Source organism: Rana temporaria, chromosome 3, assembly GCF_905171775.1.
Source record: "Rana temporaria chromosome 3, aRanTem1.1, whole genome shotgun sequence".
Taxonomy (NCBI): Eukaryota; Metazoa; Chordata; class Amphibia; order Anura; family Ranidae; genus Rana; species Rana temporaria.
In genome coordinates, this window is record NC_053491.1 from 102323475 (window position 1) to 102339179 (window position 15705).

At 43.7% G+C, this 15705-nt stretch overlaps 1 protein-coding gene across 3 annotated transcripts in view; it reads right to left on the minus strand.

Moving 5' to 3' along the window:
- The window catches only part of TMEM266 (transmembrane protein 266), a 75412-nt gene that overhangs the window by 42310 nt on the left and 17397 nt on the right, over positions 1 to 15705 (minus strand). For all 3 annotated transcript variants that reach the window (XM_040343123.1, XM_040343121.1, XM_040343122.1), the window contains exons 3-5: positions 10175 to 10272; positions 7730 to 7884; positions 1103 to 1176 (exon numbers count right to left, since the gene is read on the minus strand). In XM_040343123.1, the coding sequence (XP_040199057.1) occupies positions 1103 to 1176; positions 7730 to 7884; positions 10175 to 10188 (243 nt within the window). In that variant the 5' untranslated portion in view covers positions 10189 to 10272. The remainder of the gene's footprint in view (positions 1 to 1102; positions 1177 to 7729; positions 7885 to 10174; positions 10273 to 15705) is intronic.

A 15705-nucleotide genomic window follows, 5' to 3' on the forward strand; every position in this document is an offset into this window, starting at 1 on the left:
ATATTATGATTTTTACATGTAGGAGAGGAGTGCCAGAATAGGACCGGTATTGAAGTGGTTAATGTCATCTTTTTTTAAACCTTTAAGTTATCTATAGGGATAAAATGACAGTAGGCCAGTTTCGGTTGGAGGTACAATCTTGTGTCTCTGGATGTTTTCTCTGTTGGAGAAAATTCCAATCCGAGTTGGAAAACCCGTGTTGACTGCTCCTCTTCTCTTCCTGTCCTTCTCACCCGTGATAAACTAGAAAGGTCGGTAACAGGAACCTTACAAATGTAGAGTCCGCTGCAGACAGCTTGCTCAGGAGATAGTTGGGTTACATCTGCTGCACAACCTACCACCGCTGCAAGTTTATCACCACCTAAACTGGAATGTCATTGTATATCTATACTGTTTTTAGAGCCAAATACACAGTTTTGATGTTTCCGCACTGAGTTGGTATCATACATTTTTTTTTTACATTGCACTTACATTTTCCGATAGCTTATAGTATTTGGGAGCTGATAAACATAGACATATAAAACATCAATAAAAAACTGGTGTGAAGACTCGGTTTTAAAGAGCTTTCAATCTTAAAGTTAGTGGTTCTAAAGAATGAAGGTTTTTAACCTTGATGCATTCTATGCAACCACCCCTAATACTTACCTAAGCCTGATTTTGATCCAAGAATGTGCACGAGAGCTGAGGCTCTCCCAGGTCTCTCTCTCTCCTCATTGGCTGAGATGCAGCTGCAGGAGCCATTGGCTCCCACTGCTGTCAATCACAGACAGTGAGAAGGGAGTGGGGCCAAGTCCCGCGCTCTATGTGTCTTATGGACACAGAAAGCAGAGCTCAGGAGCAAGCACGCACAAGTTCCCCCACAGCAAGTGGCTTGCTATGTGGGCACACAGAAGGGTGGAGGGGCCCAGAGTGCTGGCGGGGGAATCAAGAACAGGAGGATTGGGACTAGTCTGTGCACAGAAATGGTAAATATAACAGGTTTGTTAAAAAAGAAAAAAAAAATTGCAATTACAAACATTTTAGGTAAAAATTAAATAAAATAAAATAAAATACAGAAAATAGCAAAACCTTATTAGCAATAGCGATTTTTTAACTGTCCTACCTCCACAAAGAACATCGACAAGATAGACAGGCTTATCCAGTGGATGATCCCTGAACATTGTGTTGCATTTGAGACTAAAACAAATATAAATAAAATTACAAAAAGATAAAAAGCTAAAAGTTTATGTATACAGTGCTCAGCATAAATGAGTACAACACAACAGCTTTGTCAGAAAACCTTTACTTTCCTTTCAGGATCAACATTTTCTATTACACTATACTACAAAATACTCCCACAAATGTGTGAAAAAAAAAACAAAAAAAAAAAACAAAAAAAAATAAAAAAAAAACTGTATGGCGTCACAAAGGTGAGGAGCACAAATAAAAATGCATGGTGCCTACAGTAAAACATGGTGGTGGCAGTGTTCTTCTGTGGGGGCTGCATTTCATTGATCGAATCATGAATTCACAGATGTATTGCTCTATAATAAAAGAGAAGCTGCTACCATCACTCCGTGCCCTTGGACATCATGCACTTTTCCAACATAACAATGATCCAAAACAATCTAATGCCACATCTCTGAAGAACAGGGTGAACGTGATTTAGTGGCCAAGTAGGTCTCCTGATCTGAACTCAATTGAACACCTATGGGGAATTCTGAAGAGACAAGTTGAGCATCACTCTCCATCCAGCATCTAAAAGGTTGTTCTTGAAGAATGGAAAAAGATAGATGTCGCCAACTTGTGCATTCCACACCTAGAGTCTTAGCGCTGTCCTTACAAATCATGGAGGTCGTGCAAAATACTAGATGTAGTAGTTTTTGTTGTGGGGTGTATTCATTTTTGCATCGACTAATTTGAGTAAAACTGAAGATTTTGTAATCCAAGTTATATTAACCTTACTTCATGTACTGTAATGAGCTAAACAAATGTTGTATAAAACTCAGTTTTTTAAAAAATTGGGAAATTGTTCTTGTGTTCATTGAGATATTGATTAAAATCTTACTTTTCAAAAGGGGTGTATTCATTTATGCCGAGCACGGCATTTTCCCCAAGTTACAGTTTTCCAAAACTATTAATCACTACAGTTGATGTAGATCAGCTACTATGCTACAGGGAAAGAACAGTGGACTTCCATCAGCTGTTGCATGGACAATATCTACAAAAATAAATAAATTATATCACTTTGTTCGCAAACAATGAACAACATCACAAGAAGAGCCTCAACTGTGTATGGAAATTTCAGCTTGAGCTGCTGAGCTCTATAAACAGGCATTTTGCCAAAAGAGCATCTAAGAATATAAAGGTAAATGTGAAGTGAATCCTTGACCAGTGTTTAACCTTTTTTCAGTCAAGGCACTAGGGCCCAGATTCACAAAGACTTACGACGGCGTATCTCCAGATACGCCGTCGTAAGTCCGAATGAGCGTTGTCGTATGTATGCGCCTGATTCATAGAATCAGTTACGCATACATTCTGCCAAGATACGAGCGGCGTAAGTCTCCTACGCCGTCGTATCTTGGGTGCATATTTACGCTGGCCACTAGGTGGCGCTTCCGTTGATTTTCGCGTTGAATATGCAAATGAGCTAGATACGCCAATTCACGAATGTATGTGCGCCCGTCGCATTTAGTTACGCCGTTTATGTAAGACATACGCCGGCGTAAAGATAAAGCAGGTCTCTAGGTGGCGCAGTCAATGCAAAGTATGGACGTCGGAACAAGCATATCTTTTTACTTCGTTTGCGTAAGTCGTACGCGAATAGGGCTGTGCGTAAGTTACGTTCACGTCGTAGGCAGTGTTCGACGTATCTTAGGCATTCTATCCGACGCATGCGCCGTTTGTTTAAAACGTCATTTACGTGGGGGTCATGCTTTATTTACATAAAACACGCCCACCTCTTCACAATTTTAATTAGGCGCGCTTACGCCGGCACATTTACGCTACGCTGCCGTAACTTAGGACGCAAGTGCTTTGTGAATACAGAACTTGCCTCTCTAAGTTTCGGCGGCGTATCGTAAATACGATACACTACGCCCGCCCACAGGGCTGCACGATTCTGGGAAAATGAGAATCGCGATTCTTTTGCATAAAATGAAGATCACGATTCTCAAAAATGTATTTAAAGTTATTTTCAACACAAAAACAGAGCTCATGTGCTTAAATACAGTGGGCTAGATTCAGCAGGAATTTACGCCGGCGTATCTATTGATACGCCGCGTAAATTCAAAGCTGCGCCGGCGTAACTTCTTTCTGTATTCAGAAAGCAAGATACGCTGAAATTAGGCTAAGATCCGACTGGCGTAAGTCTCTTACTCCGTCGTATCTTAGTTGCATATTTACGCTGGCCGCTAGGTGGCGCTTCCGTCGATTTCAGCGTATAATATGCAAATGAGCTAGATACGCCGATTCAGAAACGTACGTGCGCCCGCCGAATTTTTTTACGTCGTTTTCGTAAGGCTTTTTACGGCGTAACGTTGCTCCTGCTATATGAGGCATAGCCAATGTTAAGTATGGACGTCGGGCCAGCGTTGAATTTTGCGTAGTTTATTTTGTTTGCGTAAGTCGTTCGCGAATAGGGCTTTGTGTAAATTACGTCCACGTCGAAAGCATTGACTATTTGCGACGTGTGCATGCGCCGTTCGTGAGAAACATCATTTACGTGGGGTCATGTTTTATTTCCATAAAACACGCCCACCTCTTCAGAATTTGGCGCGCTTACGCCGGCACATGTGCGCTACGCCACCGTAACTTAGGGTGCAGGTTCTTTGTGAATCCATCCCCAGCCTCACTAAGTTACTGCGGCGTAGCGTATCTGAGATACGCCCGCAAAAACTTACGGCAGGCTTTCTGAATCTAGCCCAGACTGTTTACATGTTACATTTTAAAAGCCGCAGCAAACCTGCTGACCTTACATGCTTGCTAATGTGAAAGAACAGCTCCGATTGTCACATTTAACCAAATGTGAAAATCAGAGGTGTTCTGTCACATTAGCAAGCATGCAAGGTTTGCTGCAGCTGCTTTTAAAAATTTTTTTTTTTTTATATATATATATATATATATATAAACAGGGACAAGGCCGACATGGCCCAACATGGCATATAACAGTGCATATTACAGACTAATTGTATTTTACAGCTCAGAGTACAATAAAAAACTTGACAGTCAGGCATGGAGAACTCCCACACAAAGGAGGGAGCCAACCTGCCGATCAGTATCTGTATTAGGTGTCAGGGTCCATGTGCCCGATCCCATCATTTTTTATTTGACAAAGAAGACCCCCCAACATGGGGGTGAGGAATATCAAAAATAGAAGAAAAGAGTGGGAGTAGCGTAAGGAAATTAAAGAGGCAGTCAGAGAGTAGAGAGGTTGCGAGGGGGGGGGGGGGGGGGCTCCGTCTAATGCGAATGGGATGTCGGTGGGATTCACCTGGGTCATTGGTATATAGGGCCTGCACTGCCCCTTAGGGAAATCGAAGTGGCATCTGCAGAAGAGCACAATTCACACCTCAGCGGCGGGTTCTTTCAAAGATTGAAAGATGAAGACATTCCAAGGCTGCCACGTGTTAGTGAACGTTTCCTGTCTGTTCTGTGAGGACGAGGTCCTCCATGCGTTTTATCTCTTCCACCCTTGCAATCCAAGAAGCAATGGTCGGTAGAAGAGTGGCTTTCCAATGAAGCGGAATGCAGGCCGCATCTAGCAGGTGTCTGATCACAGACTTTTTGTACTTCTTCTCTGGGACGTTGGACACGTGCAGGAGAAAGAAAGCAGAATCGTCTGGTATAGTGCGGTCCGTAAACCTCTGGTCCACCTCCCGCACCACTCGCCAAAAGCGGCTCAGGCCGGGACAAGACTAGAATACGTGGACTAGTGTTCCCCTGTCCGCTCGGCAACGCCACCACAGATCAGACGTTGCCGGAAAAAATGTGTGTAGGAGAGCCGGGGTCCTGTACCACCTCGATAACAGTTTGTAATTAGTCTCCTGGGTCTTGGCACAGATCGAGGACTTGTGTGTGAATGTAAGTATGCGCTGTCGTTTGGTCTCGTTGAAATGGCAATTTAGTTCTCTTTCCCATTTAAGTAATCACGGAGGGACAAAGTCTGCCTGTGGTGTGATTAAGAGACTGTAGGTAAGTGAGAGCGTGTGCGTTATAGGTCCTGAGGTATCGCAGAAATCCTCCAGTGTTGTGAGAGGTTGATCTTTGGCGATGGGGGGTTTCAAAGAGTGGAGGAAGTGACCCAGCTGACGGGACCTCAAGAAGTCTAGGCGGAACGGGCCTGTGTGGTCAGAGAGTTCTGCAATGGTGTACCAGCGTCCCGCAGTACTTAAGTGGGAGGCCTGGTGTAGGTCCGCCTCGCTCAGCCCCCGAAAGGTCGCATCCTGCATTCCCGGAGTAAACCCGGGGTTCCCCAGTATGGGATATAAAGGCGAGTTAGGGGTGAATATGGAAGCTTGGGAAATGAGTCGAGTGCACACTCGTGTTGTGTTGCCAATCAGCGGCTGATGCTTAACGTCTGCCGACAGGGACATGCAACACCAGGGGGCTCTGTTGAGGGGTGGGTCGTGCTCCGATTTTGCTCCAGCTGTGTCCAAAGTTTGGTCCCTCGATGAGGACACCAATCGATAAGCCTCACCAGGTGCACAGCCTGGTGGTAGGTGCGTATATCCGGTAGTGCTAGCCCCCAGTGTCGTTTAGGTAGGACTAGTAATTTATGCGACAGTCGCGGTCTCTTCTTGGCCCATATGAATTCTGTGAACGCAGTTTGAACCTGTTTAAAGTAAGAAGCCGGGATATGGATAGGCAATGCTTGCATGAGGTACAGAAACTTTGGGAGTATCGTCATTTTCAGGATGTTACAATCGACCTATCCAGGAGTGCAGGCCCGTGTGTCACTGGTTAAGTAGCGTCCAAATAGTCCTCAGTGGGGGTGGGAAGTTAAGGTCGTATAACAGGGAGAATGTATGAGGGATTGGGGGGGCCTAGGTATTTCAAGGTGGTTGTCGTCCACTTCAATTTGAAACTGGATTGCAGGTGAAGTTGTGGTTGCGATATCCCCACTCCCATTGCTTTTAAAATTTAACATGTAAACAGTCCGTCAAATTTACATATACTGTATTTAAGCACATAAGCCCAGTTCTGTGTTGAAAATAACCGAAATGTAAAACTCTGTTGGGTGTAACAAGATGTCCGCTTGCCCCCTTCTCACTAACATTACTGTGCAGGAGTGTGGGGTGGAGCAAGGTGGGGAGATCGCGCAGGGGGGGGGGGGGGTGAACCGAGATCGCGATTTTCTTACGATTAATCGTGCAGCTCTACAAGGCACCCTTGAAAGTTATGCACAACTTTGACACACATTGTAACGGTCACCACCATTTACGATATCCCATCCATCAACCACGACAGCTTGTCTGACACTCCAACCAACAGGACCCGATCCATCCCATTTCCCAGAATAACCGAGACACACAGCTCTGGGTTCTGGTTTCAAATGAAAATACATCTTTAATGGTACACTCTCAGGGTTTTATACAGTTCAAGCATTAAAGGAACAAAGAGACTCTCCATCCCCCTCATCACACACTGGGGCTTCAATACACCTTCAGATGGGCTAATTACATCAGTATCCAGACATTTCGGCGCCGGGCTGACATTTTTAACATGACCCAATTACTACACCTGAGAAGTCACATTGCACATCTTAGACAGACGTTCTGTCTCCGCATACAGCTTGACAAGTTCCATTCCACATCTTATATTAATAGAATTCACACAAAGCAGCATCACACAATGAGAGGTCTTTCAGAAGCAGACTCACTATTGACCGGTTGGGTCAACATTAACCAACAACTTGCAATATCTCAAGATCCTGCAATATGAACCATCAGTAATGTCCCATCTCATGTATTTTCTAATTAATATTTCTCAGTCACCCTATGCCCAAAAGGGACACAGGGTGACCCTAGAGTTATTAGTTATTAGTGACGATGGCACAGGAGTACCCCTCATCCAAAGTCTCTGTTTGTCACAGGTCATTCCGTTACACACATTATAAAATGTTAAAACTAAACAAAGCACCAACATCCACATACATAGCACACCCCAGAGGTGTTTTATTCTCCCAAAGCATACACAGGTACCAATTACTATTCTAGTGTTTCTCTTCTCCCTCCATTTCTCTCCCTCACTCTGCTAATGTGACCCCAGTGATGATGGAAAGGGGCAGGGGACGGGCAACCAAGTATGCTGTGCAGGGACCTCCTTATCAACCGCTCATTGGCTGTTAGGATGTCAGTGTTTAGAAGGTTGTAATGGTGCACAATGAAAACGTGTCTTTGTTTAACTAAAATGCAGGCTTCATTTACCTGCTGGCTTGTATACAGTTTAAGCATTTTCCCAAGACACCCCTGAAGAAACCTGAAGGCTTCCCGGTTGAAAAAGGCTGGTCTAGAGCAACAGCTTCTGTCTGAAAATAACCATATAAAACTGTGCATATACTGTACATATTGTATGTACTGTACTTGTCAAAAACAGCCTTACAATCATATTTTAATCCTGATCATAATACAGAAACAATATACAGAACCTCTAAACTTGCCCTTTACTATCAGAAGCATTATTATACATTAAAAAAAAAAAAAAAAAAGCAGGATTACAGGGAGGGAATACATTTTGAGTTGGAACTCACACTGAAGCAGCTTGGTGTCTATCAGCAGTTCCACTGTCATTAGGACCACCACAAGAATGACGCAGGCCACCAAAAAGCTGTTCACTCCCACACTCAGCAGAAACACGTGCCACACCGTAGCCCTCTTCCCACAGCATGGCTTCAGCCAACTTGACCTACAGAGTAAATTAAACATAAGGATCAAATGACTTTAGTGTTTTGTTTTTTTTTAAGGGGAAAGACACCAGCTTAAAGGGGTTGTAAACTCGTGTTTTTTCACCTTATTGCATCCTATGCATTAAGGTGAAAAAACACCAGGCTGTGAACGGCCCCCCAGCCCCCCCGTTTTACTTACCCGAGTCCCAAATTGTCGGCCGAGACACGCTTGTCCTCTCTCTACTGGGTCCCGACTCTTGATTGGATAGATTGATAGCAGTGCAGCCATTGGCTCCTGCTTCTGTCAATCAAATCCAATGACGCAAGCACCAGGGGATTGGGGCGGAGTCTGGCATTCGTGCAAATGCTGGACTCAGGAGTGCGTCCGCAAGCTAAACCCCTGGGAGAGCGCCTCTCCTAGAGGGGTTATCTGATGTGGGGAGGAGCCGCGAGAGCTGCCGGGGGGCACCAGAAGACGAGGTTTGGGGCTGCTCTGTGAAAAACTAGCTGCACAGTGGAGGCAAGTATGACATGTTTGGTTATAAAAAAACACAAACCTTTACAATCACTTTAATATTCAATTCCTTTTTTTTTTTTAACAATTTTTCATACATACACTCATTTAATAGCACTTAGCAGGCTTCAGACTCCCACAGTTGGCAGAGTAATAAGGACATCGATGCACTTCCTTCCCCCAGAGGCAATCGATGAAAGTATAAAAGCCCATTTCCAGCCAAAAACTTTATTTCATTCTGAATAAAGCAGCATAGGGCAAGAGCCTCTATCAGGTTATTACCCAGTCACAGAGAAGCGAGGCAAAATATCCATCTATAAAAATGTAGTGGTTTGCTCGCATTGTGACGGATTCCCTTCAATGCTGACACTACCTGAGTAAAATTAGAAAAAAAAAGCTGAAGCTCATTCTGCTAATATTTTTCCCTACCTGTCTTTCCCATCCCAATCAACATGTTGATCACATTTTTTATTTATTTTTGGTTACTTTAATAAAACAGTTTTTTTATGAAATACCTTATTTTAAAACCAGTAACCTAATCATTGGGTCTGTGCAATTCAGGAAGATCATGGCTGGGGGGGGGGGGGGTGCTTTACATAGCTTCCGGAAAACATCACAGTACCCTCCTGCATCAGTATTCCTCTCAAATACCCTCATCCCTGATGCAAGCAGTGGCCTGGGGTCAAGGCTGAAGTCAAGGGTGCAGTTCAGCTTTATGGGCCAGTTCACACCAGAGAAACGCAGTCCAGATGTATTCCAGATGCTTTCCTGTAAGCACGTTTTTAATGCTTTCCAGTGCGTTTTTGGTGTGTTTTTAATGCAGTCCAGTGCACCCCCCCCCCATATTTTCTTAACAGGCTTGTAAAGCTATATATTTTTTTTAAAACATGTCATACTTGCCTCCACTGTGCAGTTCGCTTTGCACAGAGTGGCCGTGATCCTGGTCTTCTGGGGTCCCTCGGAGGCTGTCTCGGCTCCTCCCCGCAAGAGCTAACCCTTCTTGGGAAGCGCTCCCCCAAGGGGGTTAGCTTGCGGGCGCGCTCCCATGCTATAGTCGCCGACTGTATCACTCGGCCCTGCCCCTGCGTCACTGATTTGATGGACAGCAGCGGGAGCAAATGGCTGCGCTGCTATTAATCTCCAATGATGAGCCGCCTCAAGCTGGGGGAAGCCATCGCGGAAACGAGCCCACAGAGTTTTGTGGCTTAGGTAAGTAAAACGGGGGGGGGCTGAGAGGTCCAGAGAATGCAAGGTGTTTTTTTACCTTAATGCATAGCATGCATTAAGGTGAAAAAACACAAAGCTTTACAATCCATTTAACCTTAAAGAAGTGTTCCAGTGTGTTTTAAAGGGTTCCAGTACAGTCCAGTGCAGGAAAAATGCAGCATGTTGTTTTTGAAACTGGAACACACTGGAACTGCAAGCACTGGTGTGACCTATGCTATTGAAAACCATATAACCTACTTTTCATGCGTTTTTGATGCAGAAAAAAAAACGCACTGGACTGCATGTGGTGTGAACTGGCCCTAATCGAGACATTTCAACATAAGACCCTGGAGTGTGGGAGGAAACTGTAGTATTAAGACACAAGCACAAAAAGAACATATAAACTACTGACCGGAAAATGGACAGAGGAGTGACGGAAGACGCTAACCACTGTGCAATAATGAATATACCAAATGTGCCGTCATGTAAATATTAAATTAATTACCTCCATGTGTCTCGTTCTTTTTAAATTAATCATTTGTAAAACCAAGATTTAAAATCAGGTTTTGAATAAATACAGCAGTACATACTGTGGATTTGCCATGATGATATACAAATAGTTGTCACATTCATAATTCAAATGCTAGCTGTTCCTCAAACTAGAGAAAAATGCCTCTTTGGAAGTCATCTGCAAAGCAGAAAGAAAAGCAAGTTAGTATACCTACATTGTAGCACCTTCTATAGTAAAAGTATGTCCCATAAGTCATTGGCAGGAACTAGTATACACAATCTAATAACATCAACCAGGGGTAGGCAACCGTAAAGGAAGTGGAGGTCTACCTGAACATGATGGGAGATGTCAAGATCACCGAGCCCAGTGTAGTCTCCTTACAACCGATTTAAAGCTCCAATAGCCGTACTATCATGTAGCAATCACATGCAATGCACAGCAATCATGGGTTTAAATCAGTTGGTGAGGAGGTGACATATTGCCTCCTCACTACCTGTCAAACACACTCAGATCACTTTTCAGAGGAGCAACAGTACCTGCTGCACTTGTGAATGAGCCCTTAGTTGCATTTGGCAGCTGTCCCTGTAGGGCTCATTCACAACACAAAGTTGGGAAAGGGGGGGGGGGGTGGTAAAACCCTGTGGTCGAGACGTGGTTTTACCATCCCCAATCCCTACCTACTTTAGCTGCTGAGGCCGCAGCCAAATGTGTGTACATGACACAGCGGGAATTAAGCCCCCTGTTGCTTTTGATGGGTGCTACCGCCTGCCAATCCAGAACCATTGCAGTAAATGGGGCCACTCTAAAAGCCCCCCACAACTGCAGGCTTCTACGGGGTCCAAGGGGTTAAAGCAGGTCGTGAGAAAGCAACACAACACTGCCCGCTTTAACTCCTTGTTTACTGCACAAGGTTGTAGGGCACTTACAAGTGGCCTCATTCACTTGAATGGGTGCAACACCCACCCACATTTCAGGGGGTATAGCTCCTGCTGTGATGTGTACCTGCACTGTGGGTACAGCTCTGTGCATCTGCGACTTTCCTGGGTTAGCTGTGCTTTGCCATAGACTTCTATTAGATTATGCACTTTCTGAAAGCACACCAAAACTCCTGCATTCAGGAGTTTTGTTGTGCTTTCAGAAGGTGCACCAAACCCGTAGGACAGGGATCCTCAAACTACGGCCCTCCAGCTGTTGCGGAACTACACATCCAATGAGGCATTGTAAAACTCTGACATTCACAGATATGACTAGGCATGATGGGAATTGTAGTTCCTGAACAACTGGAGGGCCGTAGTTTGAAGACCTATGCCATAGGATATAAAACTCTGCATGGGACAGGAGCCAGTACTACAGAGGAAGCATTGGCTTATGTGGCTCTACTACAAGCTTCAAATTTACAAGTAGTCCCTCTGCACTGCATTCTGCTTGATGTTCTGGTATGTCGGGTCAGCAAGCCCAGACCGCGATCTACCAGCAACCTGGCCACAATCTATGGGTTGCTGACCCCCGACAGACGGAAAAAAATCTACAGAGGCCATGCAATGCAAAGCACATGTATGCAAACCACACTTCAGATATCGAAAAAGGGATGTAGAGAAATGAATGCCAGAAAGAAGCCTTTACTGTACAAGTTCCACAAAAAAAAAACCTGGTTACAATATTCCCAACAACACCAGGACATGCCTCATTGGCTTTTTTGTGGCATTAGCACAGTAAAGTCTTCCTTATGGCAGCTATTCTTTGTTCAAGTATCGTTGAATTGTGCTCCTTAAAAACAACCACACCGTCTTTTTGGAGAGCAGCCTGTATTTCTCCTGCAGTTACCTGTGGGTTTTTCTTTGTATCTTGAGCAATTCTTCCGCCAGTAGTGACTGCAATCTTTCTTTGTCTACCTGACCTTGGTATCAAAAGAGCCCCAAATTTTCCACTTCCTAATACGTGATTAAACAGTACCGACTAGCATATTCAAGGCTTTGGATATCTTTTTATATTCTTTTACATCTTTGTAAAGTTTCTTTACCTTGTTAAGCAGGTCTTTTGACTGTTCTTTTCTACCCCCTCATGGCTCAGTGTCTAGCCTGCTTAGTGCATCCATGCGAGAGCTAATAAACTCATTGATATTTAACCGCTTCCATACCGGGCACTTACGCACCTTCCTGCCCAAGCCAATTTTCAGCTTTCAGCACTGTCGCATTTTGAATGACAATTGCGCGGTCGTGCTACACTGTATCCAAACAATTTTTTTATCATTTTGTTCCCACAAATAGAGCTTTCTTTTGGTGGTATTTGATCATCTCTGCGGTTTTTATTTTTTGTGCTATAATCAAAAGAGCGACAATTTAAAAAAAAAAAACTTTAATATTTAATAAATATCACAATTTTTTTTAAAAAAACATTTTTTTCCCTCAGTTTAGGCCAATACGTATTCTACATATTTTTGGTAAAAAAAAAAAAAAAAAAAAAAAAAAAAAAAAAAATCGCAATAATCATATTGATTGGTTTGCGCAAAAGTTATAGCGTCTACAAAATAGGTGATAGATTTATGGCATTTTTATTTTATAAATTTTTTTACTAGTATTGGCGGCGATTTGCGATTTTTTTACTGTCACCGTGACATTGCGGCGAACACATCGGACACTTTTGACACGTTTTTGGGACCATTCACATTTATACAGCGATTAATGCTATAAATATGCATTGATTACTGTGTAAATGTGACGGCAGGGAAGGGGTTAACCACTAGGGGGCAAGGAAGGGGTTAATATGTGTCCTAAGATGTGTTATAACTGTAGGGGGGAGGGGACTCTCAAGGGGAGGAGACCGATGTGTGTTCCTCTGTACTGGGAACACACATTGGTCTCCTCACCGCTGACAGGAGGTGGATCTGTGTGTTTACACACACACACAGACCCACACTCCTGCCGTGATTACAGACAATCGCGGGCACCCGGCGGCAATCGCGGCCGCCGGGAACCCGCGCCGGGTCACGGGCGCGCGCGCCCTAGATCGCCGGGAACGCAGGACGTCATATGACGTCCACCCGGATCGAGAAGGGGTCCCTGCCGCCGTCATTTCACAATGAGGCTGTAGGGAAGTGGTTAAACACAGACACGAATTGTGATTTAAAAAGCCACAAATGTGGGAAATTAAAGGGTCACTAAAGGAATTTTTTTTTTTAGCTAAATAGCTTCCTTTACCTTACTGCAGTCCTGGTTTCATGACCTCATTGTTCGTTTTTGCTTTGATGTTGCTGTAAATTCTCTCTGTTCTGGACACTTCCTGGTTGCCTTTTTCCTGATAACCACAGTACTGGGAGATTTCTCACGGTGGTCACTAATCAAGGAGCTGTGTGTAAAACGAAACTGGATTGGTGCTGAGGAGTTTTAGACAAAGTATCACTGCTCTCTATTGGCTGACTGCCCTCTAGTGGCTCTCTGTACATCAGAGAACCAGCAAACAACAGCAAAAACGAAACTACACTGCAGGCACATTATATGATTGTTTTTTTTATCTATTTTTAATCATTTTTAAAAGGAATCAGTTAACTATTATGTCTCTATGTCCTGTAAACAGTCATTTCAGCTAAAAAAATGTTTTCCTTTAGTGACCCTTTAACCTTTGATTGCAATTTTTTTTATTTATTTTTTTTACTGAAAAGAGCTTTATTGAAGCAAAACAAAAAGGTCAGAGGTTTGCAGAGCAATACAACAATACATATCATACCATTCACAATAAGGCATATGGATAATCCAAAAGAAGTTACAGACAGCAATCAGATGACGAGTACTTATGGGTCTACCAAATATATTAGGTCCACAAATGTCATTGTTACCAGAACACCGTTCATAGAGACAAATATACAGGTGCAAACCAATCTATCTCAACAAACCAAACAAAGAAACAAAAGAACCAAAAAGGGAAGAAAAAAAAGAAAAGAAGGATATAGAATAAAGTCACATCTAAAATGAACAACAATGTCAGGTCATTCTTGGAAACGCAACAGCCAATATGGGTTCCACTTAGGAGCACAGATGGGGGTGGTGTCGTGAAGCTTATGAAAAATGTGTTCAGACAACATTATTTGATCGATCCTAGTAAGGACCGGAGCAAATGGAACCCTTGGTGACTTCCAGTTCAGGGCAATAGCCCAGAGCACGGCAATACAAATGGTGTGCAACAGTTGCCTCATGGGTTTAGGGGTATCAGAAATCGTCTCAAACAGTAAGCAGTGTCTATGTGTCAGAGCAATGCGACTACCTGTCAGTTTATCTATAAGGTCGAAGGCCTCCTTCCAAACAGGCAAGACTTTCTCACACTCCCAAAATATATGCAATATATATCATCTCAGTTTAGAGAAATGTCTCTCTTTGATAGAAAACTGGATGACTAAGAGTTATCTTAAACTCAACAGTTCAAAAACAGAACTCCTTATGTTTCACGCCAGCCGAAAGAGTCAACTGGCAACAACCTGGACACCCCCGCCCATTCTGGGCCAAATCATCACCCCTAGCTCCAAAGTCAAAAGTCTCTGGGTCATCTTCGACACCTTCATGACAATGGACGCACAAATAGGGTCAGTAGTCAGCGGATCTCACCATCTGTTGCGCCTACTACGCAGACTTATTCCCTTTATCCCCAAAGAAGATGTAGCAGTCGTGGTGGGAACAATCGTGAATTCCAGACTGGACTATGCTAACGCCCTGTACCTCGGACTCCCAAAGTACCAAATCTCCCGTCTGCAAGTCGTTCAGAATACGGCCGCCAGACTGGTGACTGGGAAAAAAAAATGGGAATCAATCTCACCTTCGTTGAGAACCCTTCACTGGCTGCCAGTAAAAGACAGAATTGCATTTAAAGCACTCTGCCTGACACATAAGTGCATCCATGGGAAGGCTCCGCAATATCTTTGCGACAAGATAGAACCTCACAATTCGAATCGCGTTCTGCGATCCACCGACCAAAATCTGGTCAGGGTACCAAAAACCAAATACAAGTCCAAAGGAGAAAGAAGGTTTGCTTTTCAGGGTCCTAGACTATGGAACGCTTTACCAACCAGCATTCGGTTGGAGGAAAACCACCTGACTTTCAGAAGACGGATCAAAACTCTGCTCTTTTGATGTCATGAGACAAGAACAACTAGCGCCCAGAAGCGATTCAGTTCGCATGCGCCGCGCTTTATAAGTTTTTCATTCATTCAAAAATGAGCCCAAGGTGGCACAACCCCGAAAACAAAGTGAAGATTGCAGAAACATCTCTTGCAAACGCAGGGGAGTGTAGTACCACCTAGTGAATAACTTAACCGCCGTTTCCCTGATAGTGAAGGAAATAGTACATTTACGTAGATTTTGCCAATTAGCTTGGATTCTACCTTTCCAGCAACTATAGATTTATAAAGAACCGATATCAATCCCTTCTGCCTAGGGGCAGTTCTGCATAAAGAGTCAAACAAGGTATGCGAGTGAGCATAATGAGTTAGAAAAAAGTGACATATTTGCAAGAATCAAAATTCTCAAGAATAAAATTCTCTATCTGGGATGTCCCTCAGGGTTCGTAGCTGTGGGAAGGAAATTAATCCACCCTCATGATGAAAGTCCTCTAGGAGCAGTGAGG